Genomic DNA, 23,943 nt, shown 5'->3' on the forward strand with positions numbered 1-23,943 from the left:
AACAATGTATAAATTCTATTTTTTTTTTTTTTATTACCCTTATGACTGGTTTTGTGGTCCAGGGTCACATTTGTGGTTAATACACATTTTGCATTAAAGGGATAGTTCACCCAAAAATGAAAATGTAATGTTTATCTGCTTACCCCCATGGCATCCAAGATGTAGATGACTTTGTTTCTTCAGTAGAACACAAACGAAGATTTTTAACTCAAACCTTTGCAGTCTGTCAGTCATACAATGGCAGTCAATGGTTACCAAATCTTTAAGAGTAAAAAAAAAACATACACAGACAAAACCAAATTAAACCCTGCTGCTCGTGACGATACACTGAGGTCTTAAGACACAAAACAATTGGTCTGGACAGTATTTATATCATTATTTACCTCTGATCCACCGCAACGTTCAACTGTCCAGAACGTGTTCACAACAGCCGTTGCGTGATGCGTCAATGGAGCCGCATGGTTTAATTTGGTTATGTTTTTTTTTTTTTTTTACTCTTAAAGATTTGGTTACCATTGACTGCCATTATATGGCTGACAGACTATAATGGTTTGAGTTAAAAATCTTCCTTTCAAAGTCACCTACATCTTGGATGCCCTGGGGGTAAGCAGATAAACATCAAATTTTCATTTTTGGGTGAACTATTCATTTAAGAATTATTTATTAACTTGGCAATAAGAGTAAAAACAAGAACTTTGACCTTTTGTACAAAGCAGCTCATGTCTTCCTTTCTTCAGTTAAAATAAAATTAAGGTTTCTGAGGAAAACATGTTAGGATTTTTCTCAATATAATGGTCTTCAATGGGAGCCAATAGGTTGAAGGTTCAAACTGCAGTTTCAATGCAGCTTCAAAGGGTTCTACACAATCCCAGCCGAGGAATATGGACCTTATCTAGCGAAATCTTCTAAAAATCATTAAAAATGTATATACTTTTTAAATGCAAAATATGAGCATTTTCTCTTGTGGTTGCAGACTTTTGGACCCTGATGTATATGAATCCCCTTCCCTTTTACCGCAGTAATAACCCTCTTCAGGAGAAATTAGTTTAATTTGCCGAAATCAAACTCAACCTGAATGCAAATGAATGCAGAGATTTGGCCGTGATTAGTTTGGCGCGCTCTTTACTAGTCTAAGTGCCATGTTAGACTCGGCGGGATTAGTTTTATCTTGGGGGACTGGAGGCTAATATCATTTTTCAAAGAACGAATGTGCCAGCGCAGCACCAGTAATCCATCTTGGTCCCTTCGCACATTTCGGCGCTGCACATGTGTGTTGCTTTTTATTCCTAGAAGGAATTGTGTGCATATGAGTGTGAGAAAAAGAGAGATGAATATCAGTCTGAAAGAATGAAGCTGAAGAGCCATTTGTGATTAAAGGAGCCCGGTTTGAGTACACCCACAAGCCCACAGTGTTTGGCCCTGATAAACACTGTTTCTCCGCAGCTGCTGACCCTGGGGATAGATATTGCTGAAATTAAAAGCCTCGCTTACTACTGGAAATATGCCTTGCACTGCAAACACGAAATGATACAATTTTCATGTATTTTAGTTTTTGTTTCTGTTTGGGGCTTTTGTGTTACTCTGTCTCTGTTATTATTATATGTAATTTATTCTTATGTACTGGGACAAAACAGTCTACAGAACAGAAAAGTGCAGGAATTGTTTGGGATTCATTTGTTAAGCATGTCCTGCTGGTTTAATTTTCTCACAAAATGTTTTTATTTTTCGTCTGATATTTTTAATATAAAAATAATGCGCCCGCTGTTCTTTGGTTTTTCAGCATATGTGTGTTGTTGAGCCCTTTCCAACAATAAATGTATGATTTTGAGGTCCATCTTTTCACACTAAGGGCAACTGCTTAATTGCTTAATCATACTATAATCATCAACTATTACAGAAGGTTCAAACACTCAATGTTTCATGATGTTCCAGAAGGAAAAACGATGCATTAAGAGCCAGGGGTGAAAACTTTTCAAATTTAAAGATCAGGGTGAATTGAATTTATTTTGTCTTCTGGGAAACATGTAAGCATCTTCTGTAGCTTCTGAAGGGCAGTACTAATTGAAAAAATATTATATTTAGGCAAAATAAGAAAAATGTACACATCCTCATTGTGTTCAAAAGTATTCACCCCTGGCTCTTAATCCTCGGTGTGAGTATCTTATTCAGGTCAGTTCTAAATACAAAAGTATATGCATTTTGTATGATTCCTCTTATTTTGGTAAAATAATTAACATTTTGCAGATTCTGCAACGTGTATGTAAACTTTTGACTTCGACTGTATCTTTTCAACTTTCACATTCACATGTTTTGGATGTCACATTTTAAATTAAGTAACACATTTTGGTATTTTGCTTAATACTAATAGAACCTACTTAAGATGAAGAAACTTCTCTAAAAAACCCAAATTTCTTCACCATTTGTTTGATTGATTTAACATATATATGATTATTTAAAGGCTGGCAGTAAGATTTTTTATTTTTTAAACAAATCTCTAATTCTCACCAAGGCTGTATTCATTTGATCAAATACACAGTAAAAACTTTTATATTGTGAAATATTACTACAATCTAAAATGCAATTTTAAAATGTAATTCATTCCTGTGATTGCAAGGCTAAATTTTCAACAGCCATTATTCCAGTCTTTAATGTTCCATGATCCTTTAGAAACATTTGTAACTATTATCAATGTTGAAAACAGCATGCATTTGATAGAAGAACACTTAATAACTCTTCATCAATTTATTTTAAGTAATTGCTGAAGAAAAGTATTTCTTTGTAAAAATTGTATTTGACCCCAAACTTTTATAGGGCAGTAAATAATATATTTTTGTTTACCTTTTTCATATCTAATGTTGAAAAATATATGAACACCTTTGAAAAGTTTCAACCATAATAAGGTTTTTTACAGTTTTTATAAACTGTAAAAAGTAGAAATGTTCTTGTTTTAAAAGCTAATCAGTGATTTATATGTACAATTTGAGTGGCTCAAAGCAGAGCATAACATATTTCCATGCACATTATTTAAGTCTGTTTCCCACACAACTGATTTAAAGCTAAATTATTACGCCAGCTGGTGCCGTGTTGATTTATTTCACATTGAGAAATGACATAGAATTATCTTGTGGAATGGCAAGAGCCGAATGTACCCATACTAAATCAGCACATTGAATAATTGAACAACGTTGAATGTATTAAGAAAATTACCTCAGGATAAGTGGAAAGGCAATGCAAGCCACCTTTTAAGATGAGGAAAAAAGTACCGGCATGCGTCGCAAATGATTCTCTACAGGGAATGTATTTTGACGTCGACGTTGACACTCAGCTCTGCAGCTCGAATATAAATTTGGCTCCGGTGTATTTTGGGTTTACAAAAGTAGAGATTAATACTTCTTCCTACTTTTTACTCTCCTCCTTTTTATTTTTACAAATCTCCGCATTGCCATGGAAACTTAATGCTGGTCCCCCAGAGACGAGGGGTCAACGTGCTGAGCGCTCGCAGGAAATGTCACAGCCGCTTTAGCTCGCATCTCCGCCGCTCCTTTGCTATTTTAATACCAAAAGGAGAAAAACACTATTGTACACAGCTGGTTGTCTAAAACGCCTGCTCTTTGAGCTCAGGTAGGTGTCCAGATGCTTCTGTCAATCATTTCTTATCACTCCCATTATATCTGAATTGCCAAGCCCTTTGGACACCCACCGAGTGAGCGACACCCGCATTATTAAACCCAAGAGCCGTCTCTGACTGACAAACCAAATAATGCCCGTCGCAAAGACTTAGATAAAAGCCACGGGTGATTTCTATGAGCCAATTTCAGTGCTTTCTCTTGTAAATACGCCCCAAATTTGGAGCAAATTGAGCTCATGGCATGTTGGATTTACTTCACTTCATATTTTTGCTTTTATATATCTGTGTATCACAAAAAAATCAATGCCTTTTCCAGTATTTCTGATTTATACAGAATTTTATCAATATGGCCTGCATTATAAATGCAACCATACCACACTAACAGTAAGTCAGACCAGATAGATGCTGTAATTCGTAAGTTTGACACGGTTATGTGAGTGTCAGATGCGGGGATAATGAATGTTATGTCTTAAGAACCATTGACTCGTATACACTAAAAAAAATCAATATCAATTACCTGGCTATTGGAAAAGTGTCAGAAGACAACCTTTCCATGTCCCATTTTTCCCCTCTCCTCTTTTTCCCTTGACCAACAAGTGATTGCTCTGTTGTTCTAGTGATAACGGGCGAAACTCATCGGAAGGCTCTTTTTTTTCTTGTGGCAGTAATTGCCGTCTAACCTTGAGGTTGAGGAGTGTAAAGTAAAGGTACGCTCATCAAGGTGGCTTCCCGTAAACAGATCTCTTGACAGAGCGTGATCCGAAATGACCTGTTTCTGCCTCCCCCGGTTTATTTATCCAACTGACAAGGTCGTCAGTTTATCAAACGCGTTTCCCAGCAGAAGGCCTACTGAGATATGGACACATGATCCATCTAAGTAACGCCAGGAGCTCTCTCACACCCCTCTTTAGGGTATTAGCCCTCAACATAGATCAGCCTTTCACGTGTGGGTCAACCCTCGCGCCCCATTTGGAGGATAAAACGACCTATCTGGTCCTTCTGTAGACGCTGCTTTGCCCTGCTACATAACCCGCCCTCTGGGTCCTCGGTAAATGTTTTTAAAAAAACATCACTGATGGAACACAACCTCCAGGTAGGTTAGAGAAGGCCAGTTAGTGCAAGGGAGTTGCAACCCGCTTAAATGCACTGTCCTGGGTCATCTGGGAGCTTGTACATATATGCAACATTATTTATGAGCCTTTGTCTTTGCACTCGAGCTCCATTCGCACTGCTGCCGGTTGTAGAGTCTCTACTTTTGGTCACTGGTTGGCAGATTCATCTGCGCTCCCGTTGATAGTCGGCACATTACACCGCAGCCTGTTTGCAAGAGTTTACCTCTTCTGAACTTGGAACGCCAGTGGTCACTGTCACTCACGTTGCTGCCAATTGAAAAATTAATGACTTAGGTCACTTTGTCTGCAAATCGCTGTCAGGATGAAAGCTCCTTTGCAGGAAACTCCAGAGAGATGACGAAGCAATGAGTGGGAGAGGGAGGGAATGGATCAAGAGCTAAAACAAGTCAGATTTTAACCTGTCAGAATATGCACTTCCTGAAAATATTATTAACAGCATTTTGTTTTTGCTTTATATAATATGTGACCCTGGACCACAAAACCAGTCTTAAGTCGCTGGGGTATATTTGTAGCAATAGCCAAAAATACATTGTATGGGTCAAAATTATTGATTTTTCTTTTATGCCAAAAATCATTAGGAAATTAAGTAAAGATCATGTTCCATGAAGATTTTTTGTAAAATTCCTACTATAAATATATCAAAATGTAATATTTGATTAGTAATATGCATTGTTAAGAATTTAATTTGGACAACTTTAAAGGTGATTTTCTCAGTATTTCCATTTTTTTGCACCCTCAGATTCCAGATTTTCAAATAGATGTATCTCGACCAAATATCGTCCTATCCTAACAAACCATACATCAATAGAAAGCTTATTTATTGAGCTTTCATATGATGTATATATCTCAGTTTTGTAAAATTTAACCTTATGACTGGTTTTGTGGTCCAGGGTCACATATGTCAGCACACCAGTAGGTGGTAACAGGTGAATAATCGAGTCAATAATAGCTTTTGAGTCATGGAATGGAGTTTTTTTATGCAAGAATATCCTTGTTTAAACATCAGATATGTGGTTTGTTAATAAAGAAAACGTCTGTTTGAAAATTTGATTTGACATTTTTGGAGATGTGAGCTCCAGGACGTCAGCAGCCATTCAGCGCTAATGAACCCACCGAGGGCAGCCTTACCTCAGCCAGATCTTCTGGAATTTGCAGCTGGCTCTGATGTCTCTAGTGGTTAAACCTGAGATATAATGAGTTTTAGGTAAATCTATCAGGCAGTCTTTGGTCTCATTAATCTATTATTTGTTCCGGACCGAGTTTTGGCTGAGGACAAAATCTCATTGCATTATATTTATTGTAAATTCAATGCTGTATATCAGAGCGCTGCCTTTGTCCTTTTGACTGAGTCGTTTGCCTAGCAACTTTTTTGATGGTGACAAGAGACTGTTTTTATGTCAGCATTAAATACTTTTATATTGAAAGAGACTGAAACAGGGTTATAAACAAGGAAGTTATTTTTTACTTTCAACAACACCTTGTAAGACGCAGCCATCGAATGCACTGAGCAGATTGAAGAATGGTACGACAAAGATATTACTTTCCTCATCGGACATTCAAATTAATGTTTTATTACACTGGAAACGCCCTAGAAAAGTGGGGTTTTGGACAATATTGGCATGAATCCTTTTTAATTTGTGATAATTTTCACTGATAAGGGACAACACAAACTACGAAAATGTATTTTATTACATAAACAGTTTATACATAGAATATGTATATATGTATATGTACACCATTAGCAGCTATTACAGCTCTGCATAATCTGGGCATCTGAGCTGTCAGTTTATTCAAACATTGACTTGATATATTACTCCAAGCCTCCTGAAGGATTGCCCAAAGATGATTCACACTATGCTGATATAGTCCAAAATCACACTTTGCCAGCTGTGTTTTCAAACTTTTGGTGGGCAGTGTATGAATATAAGATTGAGCTGAAGAATGAATCTGAATCAGATGCAGGTAATCACACTTGTTCAGTCAATCTCGCTCTCATAATACTCCACATAATACAGTGAGCTTTTAATAGAGTAATACAATAAGCTTTCAATTAAGCAACTTAATGTTCCTTCATTACTAGTTCTAAAGGGACGATTTCAAATTAGTAACAGAGGCTTGGGCTCAGCTGTTAAACTGTCAACTTGAGTTTTGAATCCGTGGCGGAAGGAAGTAGTTTGCGCAAAAGAGGGTTTTTAAAGACACTCTGTTGTTGTTTCTTATGTATTCACACATTTGTGCTGTCGAACTGTTGTATAAATGCAATATCACATTGCTCATTTATATTTAGACTCAAATGGTCATCAGATCAAAAACAAAATGGTTAATTGTTTTGTTTGCAAAAGCAGAGAAATGCAGTTCATGTTACTTAGAATATTTGAGTGATTAATGATGGAATCATAATTACGATTTCCTCGTTTGTAGTAAATGAAATATTTAGTGTAACAGGATTTTTCTCTTTCACCTTGTTTAAGACTGTTCAATTTGACCTAGCGTTAAGTGGAAGAAATTCTGAAGAGCGTGTTAAAGAGCTTGTTGAAGTTCATTAAGTGATGCGCTCAGACTGCAAATGCCTCGACAAAGTCAACAGAATTTTTATTATTCCACTCATGCTTCCATTTCAGAAGCAAATGTTTTGAAAAGAAAAAGAATATACCAACAAATATTAAGGTCATGTTCCTTCGTGCATTACAAGATTTTCAGAAATATGCCTTTTTGTATCATTCTTGCAAAAAAAGGGGAAAAATGAAAATAAGACAGAGGGATAGACTTTTGGCCTCCCAGCCAGAAGAGACAAGTATTTAGCCCGCATTGTCCAGTTTATGATTTCCAGAGGAAAGCTCCTACAGGATGTCTCTAAATAATACCTCCTCTATCTGTCTTCCCCAGCAAAACATAAAAGGACATAATAGCTCGCTTTTGCCTCAGTGGCATAGTTGTCTTTGTACCAACTCAGAGTACACTTCTGGGGAGAGTTGAGAATTCTCTGCGACATAGTGCCTCTCTTTAAACTGCTCACCAGAGCTGTGTCATACAGGCTCGTATCCTGGTAGGAGATTTTACAGCTGTCCTTATTAGCTGTTACGAACAGGAGATGAGGAGACCAGCACTCAGGTTCATCTCGCTGGTGAATTATTGATAGGTCTTCGTTCACTCAGACTGGATGGAGGGACTGGTGTGCTTGTCCAAGAATAGATGCTTTCTGAGTATGTTGAAGACCACAGACCGCACCACCAACCTTAGATGTCTCCTCTGTTTGAACCCATCAATGTCAGAATGAATCTGTCAGGTTCACCTACTCCGGTGAAAATATTAGCTTAGGAATTTTCATCCTGGCTTATACTGGTTGCTTTTATGGTGGACCAGCATAGCCAAAATTTATTAAAGTAGTTGAAAACGAATTAGCTAAATGCCTGCTGGAGACACCAGGATCCCATGATGATGGAAAGATTGCATCTTTATTGCTCAGATTTTGCTTTGCCGTCTAGGAGCAATTGAGATATTGTGTTTTTTCATTGCTGGTGACCACACCAATATCCTGAAATCCACGCTCAAGTACTTTTCCATGTAAGAATTGTCTAAAGGTGCAAATAGACAGGTAGAGTAGCGTTATAAAGAGATGGCCAAACAAATGTATCTCATAATTCATAAAACATCACCAACAGCTGCAAACGCAGGAGAGCTGCACAAAAGCAGGTCATTCCTTGATCTAGATAAGACAATGTGCTGGCCTATTTGTTGGTAGTCTCTGGAGGTAGGGTGCATAACGGAGGAGAAAAGGAAAGACGGGAAAAAACTTCACCACTATCATTGATAAACTGTATTTAACCTGCTTTGTTGTGACCTGCAATTATGCATATCAGTGTCTTGATGTTCTGGTTTACTTTTTGTCTGTGATTATATATGCGCTAGCATTTAAAAGTTTAGGGTCAGTAATAAATTGATACTCTGTTCAGTAAGTGTGCCTTCATCAAAAGGAACAGTAAAGACATCGATGATGGCTTGTTTTATACGGAAACCCATTTCATTTAAAAAATGTATTTGCGACTTTTTATCTCACAATTCTTATTCTGAACTTGCAGTTCTGACTTTTTTTCACAGAATTGAGTAATATAAACTCACAATTGTGAGTTATAAAGTCAGAATTGCAAGATAAAAAGAATTCAGACTTCGCAAATGTGAGTTTAAGTCACACAATTCTGACTTATTCTCTTGCAATTCTGATGTTCATCTCAGAATTAAGATACAAACTCACAATTGCAAAAAGTCCAATTTTGAGGGGAAAAACAATGTTCTCAGAGTTCCAAGTTTATATCTCAAAATTATGACTTAATAACCTGCAATTGTATGTTATAAAAGATATAACGATATATATATATACAGATATAATTTCGCAATTCTGAGAAAAAATGTTACAACTGCGAGATATAAAATTAGAATTCTAAGAAAAAAGTTTGTATCTTACAATTGCGAATATATTTCTCTTTATAACTTGGAATTGCGAGATTAAATCATGCAATTTTGACTATAACTCGCAATTGCATGTTTATATCTTGCAATTTTGAGACAAAAGTCAAAATTGCGAGATCGCTTCATGCAATTCTGAGAGAAAAAAAGTCAGAATTGCAAGATGTAAACTCACAATTGCAAGAACAAATGTCAGAATTGTGAGTTGAAAAAAGTCACAATTGCCTTATTTTATTTTTTATTCAGTGGCGCAAACAGGCTTCCATAGTTACTTTATATTCATCAAGGATGCCTGAAAAAATGGTAAAATAGTTTCCACAAAAATATGAAGCACATTTTAAAACAAAAAAAAAAACAATTCTGACATTTTTTTCTCTGAATTGCGAGTTTATATCACACAATTCTGACTTTTTTCTCGCAATTCTCACATTTTTCTCAGAATTGTGAGATATAAACTCGCAACTCTGAGAATTGTCAGAATTGTGAGTTTATATCTTACAGTTCTGACTTTATTTCTGAGTTCTGACTTTATTTCTCAGAATTGCAACTTTATTTCTTAAAGTTTTGCATTTATGGCTCACAATTCTGACTTTATAACTTGCAATTGCGAGTTTAAATCAGGCAATTCTGACTATAACTCACAATTGTGAGTATATATCTCACAATTCTAAAACAAATGTGTTTCTGAGACAAAAGAGTTTGTTTCACGCAATTCTAAGAAAAAAGTCAGTATTGCAAGACATAAACTTCTAATTGTGCAAAAAAGGTTGAGTTTTGAGTTAAAAAGTCACAATTGCTTTTTTTTTTTTTTAATTCAGTGGCGGAAACGGGCTTCCACAGTTTTAAATAAATGCAGTTATTCTGAATTTTATATTTAGCGCCTGAAAAAATGTATCATGGTTTCCACAAAAATATTAAGGAGCACAATTTCTTTTCCACGCTGATGAAAAATGTTTCTTAAGTAGCAAATCAGCATATTAAAATGATTTCTGAAGGATCGTGTGACACTGAAAACTGGAGTAATGATGCTGAAAATTCAGCTTTGCCATTGCAGAATTAAATAAGATTTTTTTTTAACTATACCAAAATATAAAACAGTTGTTTTAATTTGTCAATTATTTGTTTAATTTGTTTTTATTGTATTTTTTTAAGCAAAAAAATAAATGCAATGGTGAGCCTAAGAAACTGTATTTAGTATCATTACAAAATTCTTACCAACCAAACTTTTAAACTGAACTTTTCCACCAAGATAAAAGATGTGAGACAGAAGCTGAAGGCTTTCCACTAGTTGTTGGAACATGGCTGCAGGGATTTTCTCGGCTCTGAGGTCAGAAACTGATGTTCCAATTCATCCCAAAGGTGTTCAGTGGGGTTCATGTCTGGGCTTTGTGCAGGCTAGTCAAGTTCTTCACACTCGGTAAACACATTTTACTCGTGCCATCCTATGACACTGCCATGTGCGAAATCACTGAGCTCTTCAGTACACCCTGTTCCACTGAAAATGTTTGTCTAGGGAGATTGCATGGGTGATATTTGATTTCATGTGCATGTCCATTTTGACCATTTTAGCCATTTTTCCTTTCTCTCTTTTATGTGTTTACCAAATTTGCATTACATTTTCCACACTTCAACAATGTTAATTAGAAATATATTATTTATTGGGGTCTCCCCAGAGTCATTAATGAAATCCACAGTTCGTGGAAACGGATTATTTATATTCAATGTTTTGTCCACACCAATTAAACATCTCTTCCCCCAAGCCATCACAGCTTTTCAAAATAGCACCATCTATAATATGGCACCATATTGTGTTCTTTTGCTTTTTTCCTTCCTCATTTTTTTTCTTTTTACACACACTCATAACATTATCATGTATAACTTGCTTATGGCTCGCTCCTCCTTGAGTATCGTGGCTAGAATAATTAGAATGCCATCATGAATTAATGAAGCCCTCCTTGTTTTTCTCCTTCATCCTCAAGGTCTCCACATCATGCGTTTTATCTTTGACGATGTGTTTTAAGACCCTTTTACGTGTGTATGCACTACACTGTTTTAAGACTGTTATTGTCCAAAGATCATTTCGTATTTTAATTTTTGAACTTATGTTTCAATTAGCCTACAAGTGTTAAATTGTACATTGGTTTGATTCTGGTTCCAGTGTTGTTTTCGTCAACGATGACGATGACGAAATCATTTCGTTGACGCCACTTTTTTTCATGACGATAACGAGACGTTGACGAGATAAAAATGGCTCGTTGATGACTAAAACATGACGAGACGTGTGTGAGTTTTCGTTGACGAGACGAAAATAGACGAAAATGTTAGTGGGTGGTCCGTCAGACGTTTAAAATGCATGACATTTCTGCTTATTGTGCATGCCAATTAAAACCGGAAAATATCTGCCGCTATGGCAAGCCGTTTTAGCATTAAAAACTCCTTGCCATACTAGTATGGCAAGCCGCTTTAGCATTCCATCCTTGTTTGTATTTTATGTTTTAAAACATTCCTTCATTATTGTAATTATTGGTGAAAATAATCGATCCGGAAGCTCACACTGTGTTGAACTATAGATCTGCTATTTTCAGAACTTATAAGTGACACTACCCAACAGCAAAATACTTACTGACCTACATTAATTTGTTAAAAGACTACTTTTTCCCCTTTTGACTAAAACTAGACTAAAACCTTTTTGACTTTTCCTCGACTAAAACTAGACTAAAACCTTTTTGACTTTTCGTCGACTAAAATTGGACTAAAACTATCACATATAGAAGTGACTAAAATTTGACTAAAACTAATAACCATTTTAGTCCAAAAGACTAAGACTAAGACTAAATCTAAGATGGTTGTCAAAAACAACACTGTCTGGTTCAAGGCTCAATATTTGAATATATCATTTTGAAAAATATCCCAGCAGCATAAAGACTTCTCCAAATACTTCTTCCAACAGTTTTCTTTCTTTTTGTAAAGCATTTCAACACCACTCTTTTCCGTTTAAAAACATGCTGACAGCAGTTTGTTGAAGGTGGGATTTGAGATCTGACAAGACAAAAGATTCACAGCGATGTGCAAAAGCTGAAAAACCTTCAAACTGTCCCGAAATTGCACTCTTTTCCCCCAAAACGTTTTCTGTGAGAACGTCTAGATCATCTTGCATCACACACTTAAAATCTTTTCAGAAGTTTCAAGTCTTAAATAGCTGCAAAACCTGTCGTCGTACTTTTATCCTGTCAAAAAGTAAATTGCTTTTGCTGATTGGTGGCATAAAGCCATAGAAGCACTCTGAAGTAAAATTATCATGTGTTTGTATGTTTGCATTGCAGAATTGCTGTATTGGACAGTGGAAGCCTTCGGATTTCCAACGCCACCAAAACGGATGCTGGCACGTACACGTGTGTTGCCCGTAACCAGTTTGGCGAAGCCAGCAGCTCGGGGAACCTGGTTGTTAAAGGTATTTGCTTTGAGAATAATATAGCATCTTATAAATCCACCTTTTTTCCATACACTCTTAAAAATATAGGTGCTTCATGATGCCATAGAAGAACCGTTTATGTCTAAATGGTTCCATAAAGAATCTTTAACATCTGAAGAACCTTTCTGTTTCACAAATGGTTCTTTGTGGCGAAAGAAGGTTCTTCAGATCATAAAAAGGTAAGAAAGAGATGGTTCTTTAAAGTACCTTTGACTAAATGGTTCTTTGTGGAACCAAAATTGGTTCTTCTATGGCATCACTGTGAAGAACCATTTGAAGCACCTTTATTTTTAAGAGTGGATGCTCATCTGTATTATGGCTAAGTAGTACATATACCTTTTAAAGCTATCTGATCTTCCAAGTGGAATGCTTTTATTTTATAATGAGATGAAAGAGTGTAGTGTCAGAACACCAGCATGGGGAATCCAGAGGGACCCAGATCACACTTGTGTTGAGTCATTGGAGCAGTGAGTTATTATGCTGTATTAAATATGAATGAGAGGTGGGTGTGCGGTGCTGAGCATGTTCACTTAGGAGTGTTCTGAGGATAGGGGGATTTTCAGGATGTAAGCACAATTCAGCGGAGGTCTCCATACCCTGTGCAATGTGTGTGTTTTACCTCCTACATCGCTCTCTTTCTTCCTCTTTCCTTTGAGCAATATTTGGGCGGATTAGTTTTCTAAACAACGTTTGAGTTACAGTTAATAAGGATGACTCTGATTTCATGTAGAGATTCGGTTGGAATTGCATTCAAAATTTAAATTTCAGCTTGAATTGGAGTGTAGGTGTCAAACAGGATGCATAGTTAGAATTCGAATTAATTAAAATTTTTAAACATAAACATTCTTCAGTTTCTGTTGCATTTCAAATTCAACTTTGAGATGTTTTGCCAATTATTTTCTAACTTATTAATTTCAAAGTTCTTCAGTTCAATTTTGCACAACCCTGAAGATGGGAGTATCTGTTATCTGGATCTGGGTTTCACAGAAGGTTGTAAACCCACTGAAATAAATCGCATATGTGATTAATTGTAACATTATGCATTAAGGAAAAGAATTAATTAAGGCTGTTTTGAGCAGTCGGACTCTCATTTTTGATTTAATTCTGTTTTTAAATTGGACGGGATGCCAGCAGTACTTGAACCACCAACTGTTATTTGCCCAGAAAGTTGGCAAAAATTCATAATGAAGGTGAACCAGGCAGCACGACGACAAATTTAGCTTTAGTTACAGCGCTTGGCGAAGGTCAAAATAAATGAGGAGAAGGGCTGTGAAAAAAAAAAATATTCCAAAATCACAGATATGTGGTCAGGATTAGATTTTTCAGAGGTCGTCCAAGGTGGCTCAAGAACAGCGGCCAATTTGCTCTGTAATGGGATAAAATCAAAAGTGCAATTGTGAAACAAAATTTTACCTCAACTTCTACCTCAAAATGAATTTTGTCCTAATAGTGCTTTTCCTTCATATTGTAGTTTATTTATTTAAGATATGTCGAATTCTGGCCACCACCCTACAGTTGCGGTCAAAAAGTTTACATACACCTTGCAGAATCTGCAAAATGTTAATTATTCTACTAAAATAATTAGGGATGCACCGATACGAATCGGCCGATAATGCTTGCGCGTTTTGTCAGTAAAGCCGGTTCTGTAATCAGCGGTAAATGCCATCAGGTGCGTGATTTCACGTTGAGCCCTATATACTACACACAGCCGTTGTTTACAGACGAGCTGCGCAAATCAATGTTCATTATCAGTGTGAATGTGCGCAGCTCGTCATTGAACAACGGCTGTGTGTAGTATATACGGCTCAACGTGAAATCACGCACTTGATGGCATTTACCGCTGATTACAAAACCGGCTTTACTGACAAAACGCACAAGTGATCGGCCGATACGGATCGGTGCATCCCTAAAAATAATACATAATACATATGGTTCACAAGAAAAAAATAATAGGTGAATTTATAAAAATGACCCCGTTCAAAAGTTTACATACACTTGATTCTTAATACTGTGTTGTTGTTCATGAGTCCTGAACAGTTAAACTGCCTGCTGTTCTTCAGCAAAAATCCCACAAATTCTTTGGGTTTTCAGCATTTTTGTGTATTTGAGCCCTTTCCAGCAATGACTGTATGATTTTGAGATCCATCTTTTCACACTGAGGACAACTGAGGGACTCATATGCAACTATTACAGAAGGTTCAAACACTCACTGATGCTTCAGAAGAAAACAATGCATTAAGAGCTGGGGGTGAAAACTTTTTGAATTTGAAGATCAGGGTAAATTTAACTTATTTAGTCTTCTGAGAAACATGTAAGTATCTTCTGTAGCTTCTGAAGGGCAGTACTATATGAACAAATATGATATTTAGGCAAAATAAGAAAAATCTTCATTCTGTTCAAAAGTTTTTGCCTCCCCGGCTCTTAATGCATGTTTTTTCCTTCTGGAGCATCAGTGAGCGTTTGAACCTTCTGTAATAGTTGCATATGAGTCCCTCAGTTGTCCTCAGTGTGAAAAAATGGATCTCAAAATCATACAGTCATTGCTGGAAAGGGCTTAAATACACAAAAATGCTGAAAACACAAAGAATTTGTTTTTTAACTGGTAAAAAACAAACAAGGGGCTCATGAACTAAATAAAAAAAAAAAAAACAGCTGTGGATCATTCAGGTAACAACACAGTATTAAGAATCAAGTAAAATGAAAAATTCAACTAATATTTTCTCTTATGGACTATGTGTAAACGTATTATGTGAAATATCTTATTCAATACTAAATAAAAAACAACATTTATTATTAATTTAGTATGATCCCTCTTATTTTGGTAAAATAATGAACATTTTTCAGATTCTGCGAGGTGTATGTAAACTTTTGATCTTTGCAGATCATACACGAAAATGATTCGGCGACTACTGGTATACAACCAGCTTTTTTCAGCACAGCTATCAGAAGCACTTTGTAGAAGTGGTTTCCAACCATTTTAAATAGATGTCCTTAACAAACATTCAGGAGGTTCACTTTAATCTGATCCTGCTGAAAGCAAAGTTACAGGTCTATAAAACCTCCGTATTTATCACCTCACTCACATAAAGTTTCTTTAAAAGTGAATAATTTCTCAAACCGCAGGGTTTTTTGTGCCTTAAGTGTGACGTTTTAGTCTACTTCATTAACCTTTGTCAACCATTGAGACCCTAAATCATTGCGTGTCAAAAGGAGATCCATCAACAGCTCGATAAACATTGAGTCGCCTTTATTTTATATTCATATGTATTATGTTATCAAGATATTGACATGACGCAGGGCAACGTGGTGTGAGTAAATGGCATTTATAGATGAATGGACTGGGGCAGAGGACCTTAAACACGATTGATAGAGAGATTCAATGACGCCGAGTGCTTTTCACTTGCCAAACATGTCAACCAAAGTGATACGCCACTGGCAGCTATATGTCAACGTACATTTTATCTCCATTAGTATGTCAGATGGGCGAACACATGCTGCATCAGCAAAGAAAATCCATAATTATACCTTACAGTCCAAACTACTGTAGACAACTTTAGAGGCATGGATAAGTCTATGCAAGAATCAGTATGTGGCCAAACAAAAATCATGTGTATGTTTGAACACCTGCGAATACTAATGAGATCACATCATCCACAATCCAGTTGTTTTTTCTGGTTTAATGTAGTTTTCTCACCCCAAAAACCAGTCCGACATAAAAACAAATTTGTTGTGACTGAGCGTGCTGTCATGTTTACTTACAGGTTCAATCCATTTTTGTTTCCGTCTGCACATGTTAGTCATCTCTGAAGCCTTCAGACACCAGCTCAACAGCTCTCTAATGAAGCACCTTGGAGGTAGTTCTCCTTTTAGTGGTTGCTATAGTGACCGCTTTGATTGTTTCATTTGCCCTTTTTTAAGATGCAAATGCAAATGACTTTTGCATGAGTCATGTCATAATTCATAATTCTTTAACGCTGCGGATTCCTCTATATTTAGAGATGATCCATAAGGCTGCCTGGTGTAAATGTTTTCCATAGGGGAAAACAGTGAACACAACATCTGTGTCTCCATATTTTTTATTTATTTATTTTTTATAATATAGTCCCTGATGTAATGAATTTGTTAAAAAGTCTGCTCATTTAAATATTTATGCTGTATAATTAAAATGTATAATGTAATAATAGTGTAATCATATATTGCTTATTGTTATATTTAAAAAAAAAATGGTATATCATTTGCAGTACACATTTTTTACACTTTATAATTTTGTAGTTTGTATTGTTTTTTACTTTTTACAATTACCACTTATGGTGTTCAATTATTATATTAAGATATATTTAAAATAAAATATATTGTTAAAATAATATTTAAAAATGTAAAACAATATTATATTTTTAATTATTTTAAAATAGAATACATTGGTGTACACTTATAAACATTTTACCCCCTATTTACCTCTTAAATTGGTTTAAAACCTCTTAAATAAAGTTTATTATTGATTATTTTAAATTATTTTATTTTAAAATAATATTATTTTAAAATTGTAAACAATATTATATTTTAAAATAATAGCATATAATTACCACTTGTGCTGTTACTAATTTATATCATTATAAATATATATAATTACTGTAATAAATTTGTTTAAAAATGTGCTATTTTACCCCCTAAATCTGTCATTTTCGATGTATAATTACAATTTGTTATTGATTATTATAAATTATTATATTTTATTATATATATATAATTTATATAATTATTTAATTATAAATATATATATATATAATTACTGTAATACAGTTGCCTAAAAATCTGCTATTTTCCCCCTAAATTGCATAATTATTATTATTATAAAATAATTACAATTTATCATTATTACAAATTATTATATTTTAAATAATATTATATTTTAAAATAATAGTATAGAATTGTATATACTTATATATATATATATAAAAATTACCCCCTATTTACCCCCTAAATTGGTGAGTTTTTATACAATTTATGATTGATTACTATAAATTTATAATATTTTAATAATTATAATTAAACAATATATAATTGCTTTTTATATAAGGGTAATAGTAGTATATAATGGTATACAGTAGTCAACATTCGAAGTGGATCAAAAAAGTTAATCAAAATTTGTCCTAAGATAAGAACGGGTATTCTTTTTGGTTTTAGGACAAATTTGATGAAAGGTTTTGATCCACTTCGAATGTTGACTACTGTATACTTTTATAAACATTTACCCACTATATATAATTACAATTTAGTATTGATTATTATAAATTATTATATTTTATAATTTTATATATTATTATATTTTGAAATAATATTATTTAAAATGTTTAAATATTTTTTTAAATAATAGTATATATTTACCATGTGTGCTGTTATTATATACATAATTATATGTACAATATAATTATTAATATATAATTTATATCCTTATAAATATATATAATTACTGTAAAAATCTGCTACTTTACCCCCTAAATTGATGTCATTTATGATATATAATTACAATTTATTATTGATTATTATACATTATTATATCTTAAAATAATATTATTTTAAAATGTAAAATAATAGTATATTTTAAAAGAATGGTTTTATCGTTTGCATTTATCATTTATCTATCTATACTTATAAACATAATTTTCATTTTTTACAATAGCCATTTATACAACTTTGGTTTTAAGTTTTTAATGATTTAAAATATATTTTAGTCATTTTTTGGAATGTTGAAAAATGTAGAAATTTTAAAGGAATAGAGAAAAAAAATACTAACAATTTCTGGACATGATATTTATACAGTTTTTGTATGTAAATGAAAAGCTTGCATATTATGCAGTATATGAAATCCATTAACATGATCACAAATCCAAATATACTTAGCTCAAAATAGTTTTTGTGTTATAAATCCTTTACATTTTCACACGGAGGTCACCTCAGGAGGGTGGAGGATATGTATAATAGTCATTTCACCCCTGTGGCTCATTTTTAATTAGATAAACTGATGGTAGTATAACACTCCCTGCTTCCAAAATGCCTATTTTGTCTATCATAAATCAGACATTTGTTAATGCAGACAAATGGTTTGTTTTCTCTGCCAGTTACTTGTAAAATCTTAATTCGCCTGTGTTCCCATCGACTGCTAAATAATTTAAAAATGTATTACTTGCATTATGGATGACATACGTATGCGGTCCGAGTAGCTCAGACAGAGAGAGAGAGATGGATGAGTATCTTATAAGTCTTTTATGTTGAGTCTTTCATAGAAAGGCCCTCTCTTTTTTCCCCACAAGCGCGAGTGTTGTACAGTCACGCGTTTTTTCACTGACATATTTAATTAATCAAGAGTGAAATTCTTTAATCTGCAGATATTTAATTTAAGAATGAAACTCCACAGATCATTTCACATCGCAAAGGTTGAAAAGCTGGCTCATAATTATTATTATCCCTCTCTAAAAACAGAATTATCTCCTGAAAGGATGCTTTATTTCTCATTTGCAGGACTTGGATTTCACACTCAAGTAATAACCGCTCTTTCAAGTCAAAAAAAGAGCCTAACAGGACGGCGATTGGCTCTGAGCCCGCCTCATTACTTCAAATCGCCGTCTGCCCTGTGCACGTTGTTTGTTGGGTGCGTCATCTCGCACCTTTTATTCCATTATTTCTCTTCATTAACGCAGTCCTCAAACATGTCCGCTCTGTCATTATTGATGACATTTATCCAGACACTTTGTAATGTGTCTGAGGACGGGGAGCGGCCCATTAAATTGGTTATCAATCAGCCTGTGGAGCAAGATGCATCTTTTTTCAATCTGGATGAATAGCACGATTATCTTCAGATTTATATTTAAGAGAGCGAGCGTCACCGGCGTCTATTTGACACCCACCCTGAGCGTTTACTCGCCGCATCCTTGCTGACGTACGAATGTTCGGCCTGTATGATCTAGCACCTAACTGTCACTATCAATAAGGCTCGGAGACTAAGACAGGGACATTTACATCTGCAATTTCATTTAGGAGTGGAAACCTGGTTTGCCCGTGTACATCAGCGTCTGCCGTAGCCCTTATGGGAGATGACAGTGGTTTATTTAAATTGACTGCGGTGATATGAGGGCTGAAAAATACCTGTCACGTTAGATTCCCACTGGGTAAGCCGTGCGTAAACCCTCCCAGCAAACAGCGAGCATTGTGTCAGCCCTGGTGATGTCCCAATCATCAGAACGCTGAGAGGATATTACCCAGATTAATTAGTCTTAATTAGAAATTGGTTTTGCTGGACAGAGATTAACTGAGGATCAAATCATGTGTTTGGATGTTGGACAATGATATCAGAGCTGGGGAGAGATCATTCGCGTAATGAGCTCCCTCGCTGTTGCATTAGACGTTCACAATTATGCCACTGACACCTCGTCTCTTTTTGCAGACATTGAAACATAAGCAAAAAAATAAATAAGAAAAGTAAGCGAGTACATTTGCAGACACTGAGACACTGCAGGTGAATAGGGTAAAAAATGAACTAATAGTTATCACTCTACTTACTCAGTTGGTTGATTACATTGATAACTGCGAACATTTTTTTGTTTTCCAAGTTTTCTAAAATGGTTTTAATATGCAAATGAGCCCTATTTAATATAACATACACTAATTTGCATATGTTTCTAGTACATCTACACTGGATGAAGTCAGTTTCAAAATTCACATTTTTTTGACATATTAAAGTCAAATGTTTTTATAAAGGGAATTTTGGGTATCTCATTTTGTCTTTCCAAAATGCAGAAAACAATATATAAATGTATAAAATATAAAGGGTGCAAAAAAATCAAAATACTGAGAAAATCACCTTTAAAGTTGTCCAAATTGTCCAAAAAATCTTCATGGAACATGATCTTTACTTAATTTCCTAATGATTTTTGACATAAAAGAAAAATCAATAATTTTGACCCATACAATGTATTTTTGGCTATTGCTACAAATATACCCCAGCGACTTAAGACTGGTTTTGTGGTCCAGGGTCACATATTATGTTACATTATTAAAAAAGTAATTAATAATTAATTAAGCATTTTTTACTTAGTTTTTGTCGTATCATTACATATTTGACAATTAAAGTAATATTATATTATATTATTTTATATTACATTAAAAAATAATAATAATGATCAATTTCAGTTTTCGTATCATGTATTGTATTTGTATCTGTATCATTACATATTTGACCATAAATTCATTTTGACTAATCATTTTCACTAAAGGCTTTTATAATTGTTATATATATAGTTATTTTAAATATATATAATATAAATGTAAATTAATAACTATATTTATAAATTAATTACACTATATTACATAAAACATTAATAAAAAAACTATAGCATATATATTAAATAACAATAATGATGCATTGTCAATATAATTGTTTATATAACAACATAACATAGGAAATATGTTTTATATATTTTATTATGATATAATATTTATATAATTTATATAATAGTTTTTTCTATATTGCTACATATTTGATAATTAAATTAATATTGAAATAATGTTCAATAAAGGCTTTTATAATTGTCATATATGATATGATATGATATTTTAAATAAATAATTCATTGCATTTTAAAATTATTATATTTATATTTATTTTTGCTTATATTTTCGCTGTATCATAACATATTTAACAATTAAATTCATTTTAACTAATAATTTTTAGTAAAGGCTTTTATAGTTGTTATACATTATATTGTTATATTTTTAAGAAATAATGAATTAATTTATTTAGAATTAATTTAGACTGAAATAAATTTTAGTAAAGGCTTTTATAATTATCATATTTATTATATTATATTATTATTTATTAAAACTAAATCATACATTTTTTTAATGCTTATTTTACTTACTTATTTTTGACTAATAACTAAGGCTTTTATAATTGTTAAATATTATATTGTTATATTATATTATTAAGATTTTTTTTTCAGTTTCCGCCACTGTAATGTTACATATTTGATCATTATTTTGACTGAAATAATTTATAGTAAAGGCTTTTATAATTGTCATATATTATATTTGAAATTAAATAAATACATTTTCAGATTTCAATACAGTTTTTGCTGTATTGATACATACTCGATAATGATTTTGACTGAAATAATTTTCAGTAAAGACTTTTATAATTGTCATATTATTATGTTATATATTATAAAGTAGTAATGAATAATTACATTTTTTTGATATAGTGTTACATATTTGATAATTAAAGTCATTTTGACTAAAATAATTTTCAGTAAATGCTTTTATAATTATCATATATTATTATATTAGATTATATTGTAATTATAATTTGTATATTTCTTATACTTGGTGTTCTGTGGTTTCATTGTCAGCTAGTACTGTTGCTGTGTTATTGCACATTTGACAAGTAAATGTTCATTTTGACTGAAGTCATTTTCATTAAAGGCTTTTATAATTGTGATTTGATGGATTTTCACCCAAGGCTCTTTTGAAAAAGGACTAAATCTTTCTCCGATTGCGCACATATCCAAGCGGCTCTATTTCAATTATTACTTTGTGATGTTTTTGACCCGTGTTGTCTGAGTACGAGCTTCAAAAAAGGGGGATTGCAAGATCCGCAAGGTTATCGCGGAGGGTGGAAACTCAATTGGAAGAGGTTGCAGTGGTCAGGTCTTTTGTCAGCTTTCTTTTGGTGCGATTCTGCAGAGGTATTGGACTGGAGATAAGGAGCCCTGGTCATTTCTTAACTGCCTTTGGAGTGTGCATGAAGGGAGAAAAAACACATGGAGAATGGGGACAGATATATAACAGATTTTAGTACGATATAGATTTTATTTTTCGGTCAAGACTCATGTCAAGTATTACATTTCCTGATCCTGTTCCCTCCTTTTCTAAAAATAATCTATATTTTACTGTTAAAACACAAAGTGATGTAGTTTTGGGTTTTGTCATATTTTGTGTCTTTTAAGTTTTATTATTCCTCCTATGAAACACAATGTTTTGATGGCAGGTTATAGTTTTTCATAAAACACACACTTTTAGTTGTTTTGTCTAGTTTTACTCAACATCAGTGCTGCATGACAGTGTTGTCTCAGAGGGAAAGTTTTTAGCTTGCTTCATTTTATTGCAGATAAATCTATAGGTTTTTTTTATTAATGTTTTATGTAATATAGTGTGTTATTAATTTGTACAGTTTCTTGTAAGCATTCCTTATATAATAAGTATAGCATATTAAAATCAATGACAAGGTCACAGGTGTTTTTTGCTAATAGTCTGACCTTGTTTGAGTTTGATTTCTTGACTGTAGCCTCAGCGGGGGCCTGTCGCACAGATCTGCGCATCAGCTTTGCTCAATTGCTTTTGTGCCAGATCATTGTGAGCCTCCCAGAACACTTGACCCATATGAGACTGCAATATTCAAGTAGAAATATTAGAGACAGATGAATAGTGTGTAGTCTAGCTCTAGGATACTTCCACAGACCATTTAACCGTGATCGGTCATTGTGTAGTACTGTTTTTGTGTTTCTGTCACCTTCCTTCTATAACTATGATATGAAGGCCGTTTCTGCAGCTGAATAAAAAAAAGTAATTGACTTTGACTTTTTATCTCACCATTCTGACTTTTTTCTCAGAATTGCACGATACAAACTCCCAAATGCAAGTTATAAAATGTATAGGTCAGAACTGCAAGATATAAACTCACAATTCTGGCTTTTTTTTCTTCTCAGAATTGTGAGCTTAAATCTTGAAATTGTGACTTTTTTATCAGAATGCAATTGTGAGTTCTTAAGTCAGAATTGTAGCAATTCTGAGAACAAATCAGTCTTTTTTCCCTCTCAAAATTGGACTAACTTGCTATTGTGAAGAAAGATTGTATTGTATTGCAAGATAAAAACTCGCATTTGCGAGAAAAATAGTCAGAATTGCAAAATACAAACTCACATTTGCAAGAAAAAGTCAAAATTCTGACTTTATTTCTTAGAATTGTGAGTTTATTTTACACAATTCATGAGGGCATAAAGTTTATATTAAGCAATTTTGAGAAAAAAGTCAGAATTGTAAATTTATATCAAGCAATTTTGAGAAAAAAGTCAGAATTGTGAGTTTATATTAAGCAATTCTGGAAAAAAAAAAGTCAGAATTGTGAGTATCAAAATTCCCTCTCAAAATTGGCTCTCAAAAAGAGTTGCAACTCTGACTTTATTTTTTCGCAGTTGT

The 23,943-nt window shown here is 33.7% G+C and overlaps 1 protein-coding gene across 1 annotated transcript in view; it reads left to right on the plus strand.

Moving 5' to 3' along the window:
• The window catches only part of cntn4 (contactin 4), a 93,978-nt gene that overhangs the window by 37,022 nt on the left and 33,013 nt on the right, over positions 1 to 23,943 (plus strand). Inside the window, exon 7 of the mRNA XM_073851636.1 lies at positions 12,549 to 12,676. Within this exon, the coding sequence (XP_073707737.1) occupies positions 12,549 to 12,676 (128 nt within the window). The remainder of the gene's footprint in view (positions 1 to 12,548; positions 12,677 to 23,943) is intronic.

The sequence above is a fragment of the Garra rufa genome, chromosome 12 (genome assembly GCF_049309525.1).
Source record: "Garra rufa chromosome 12, GarRuf1.0, whole genome shotgun sequence".
NCBI lineage: Eukaryota > Metazoa > Chordata > Actinopteri > Cypriniformes > Cyprinidae > Garra > Garra rufa.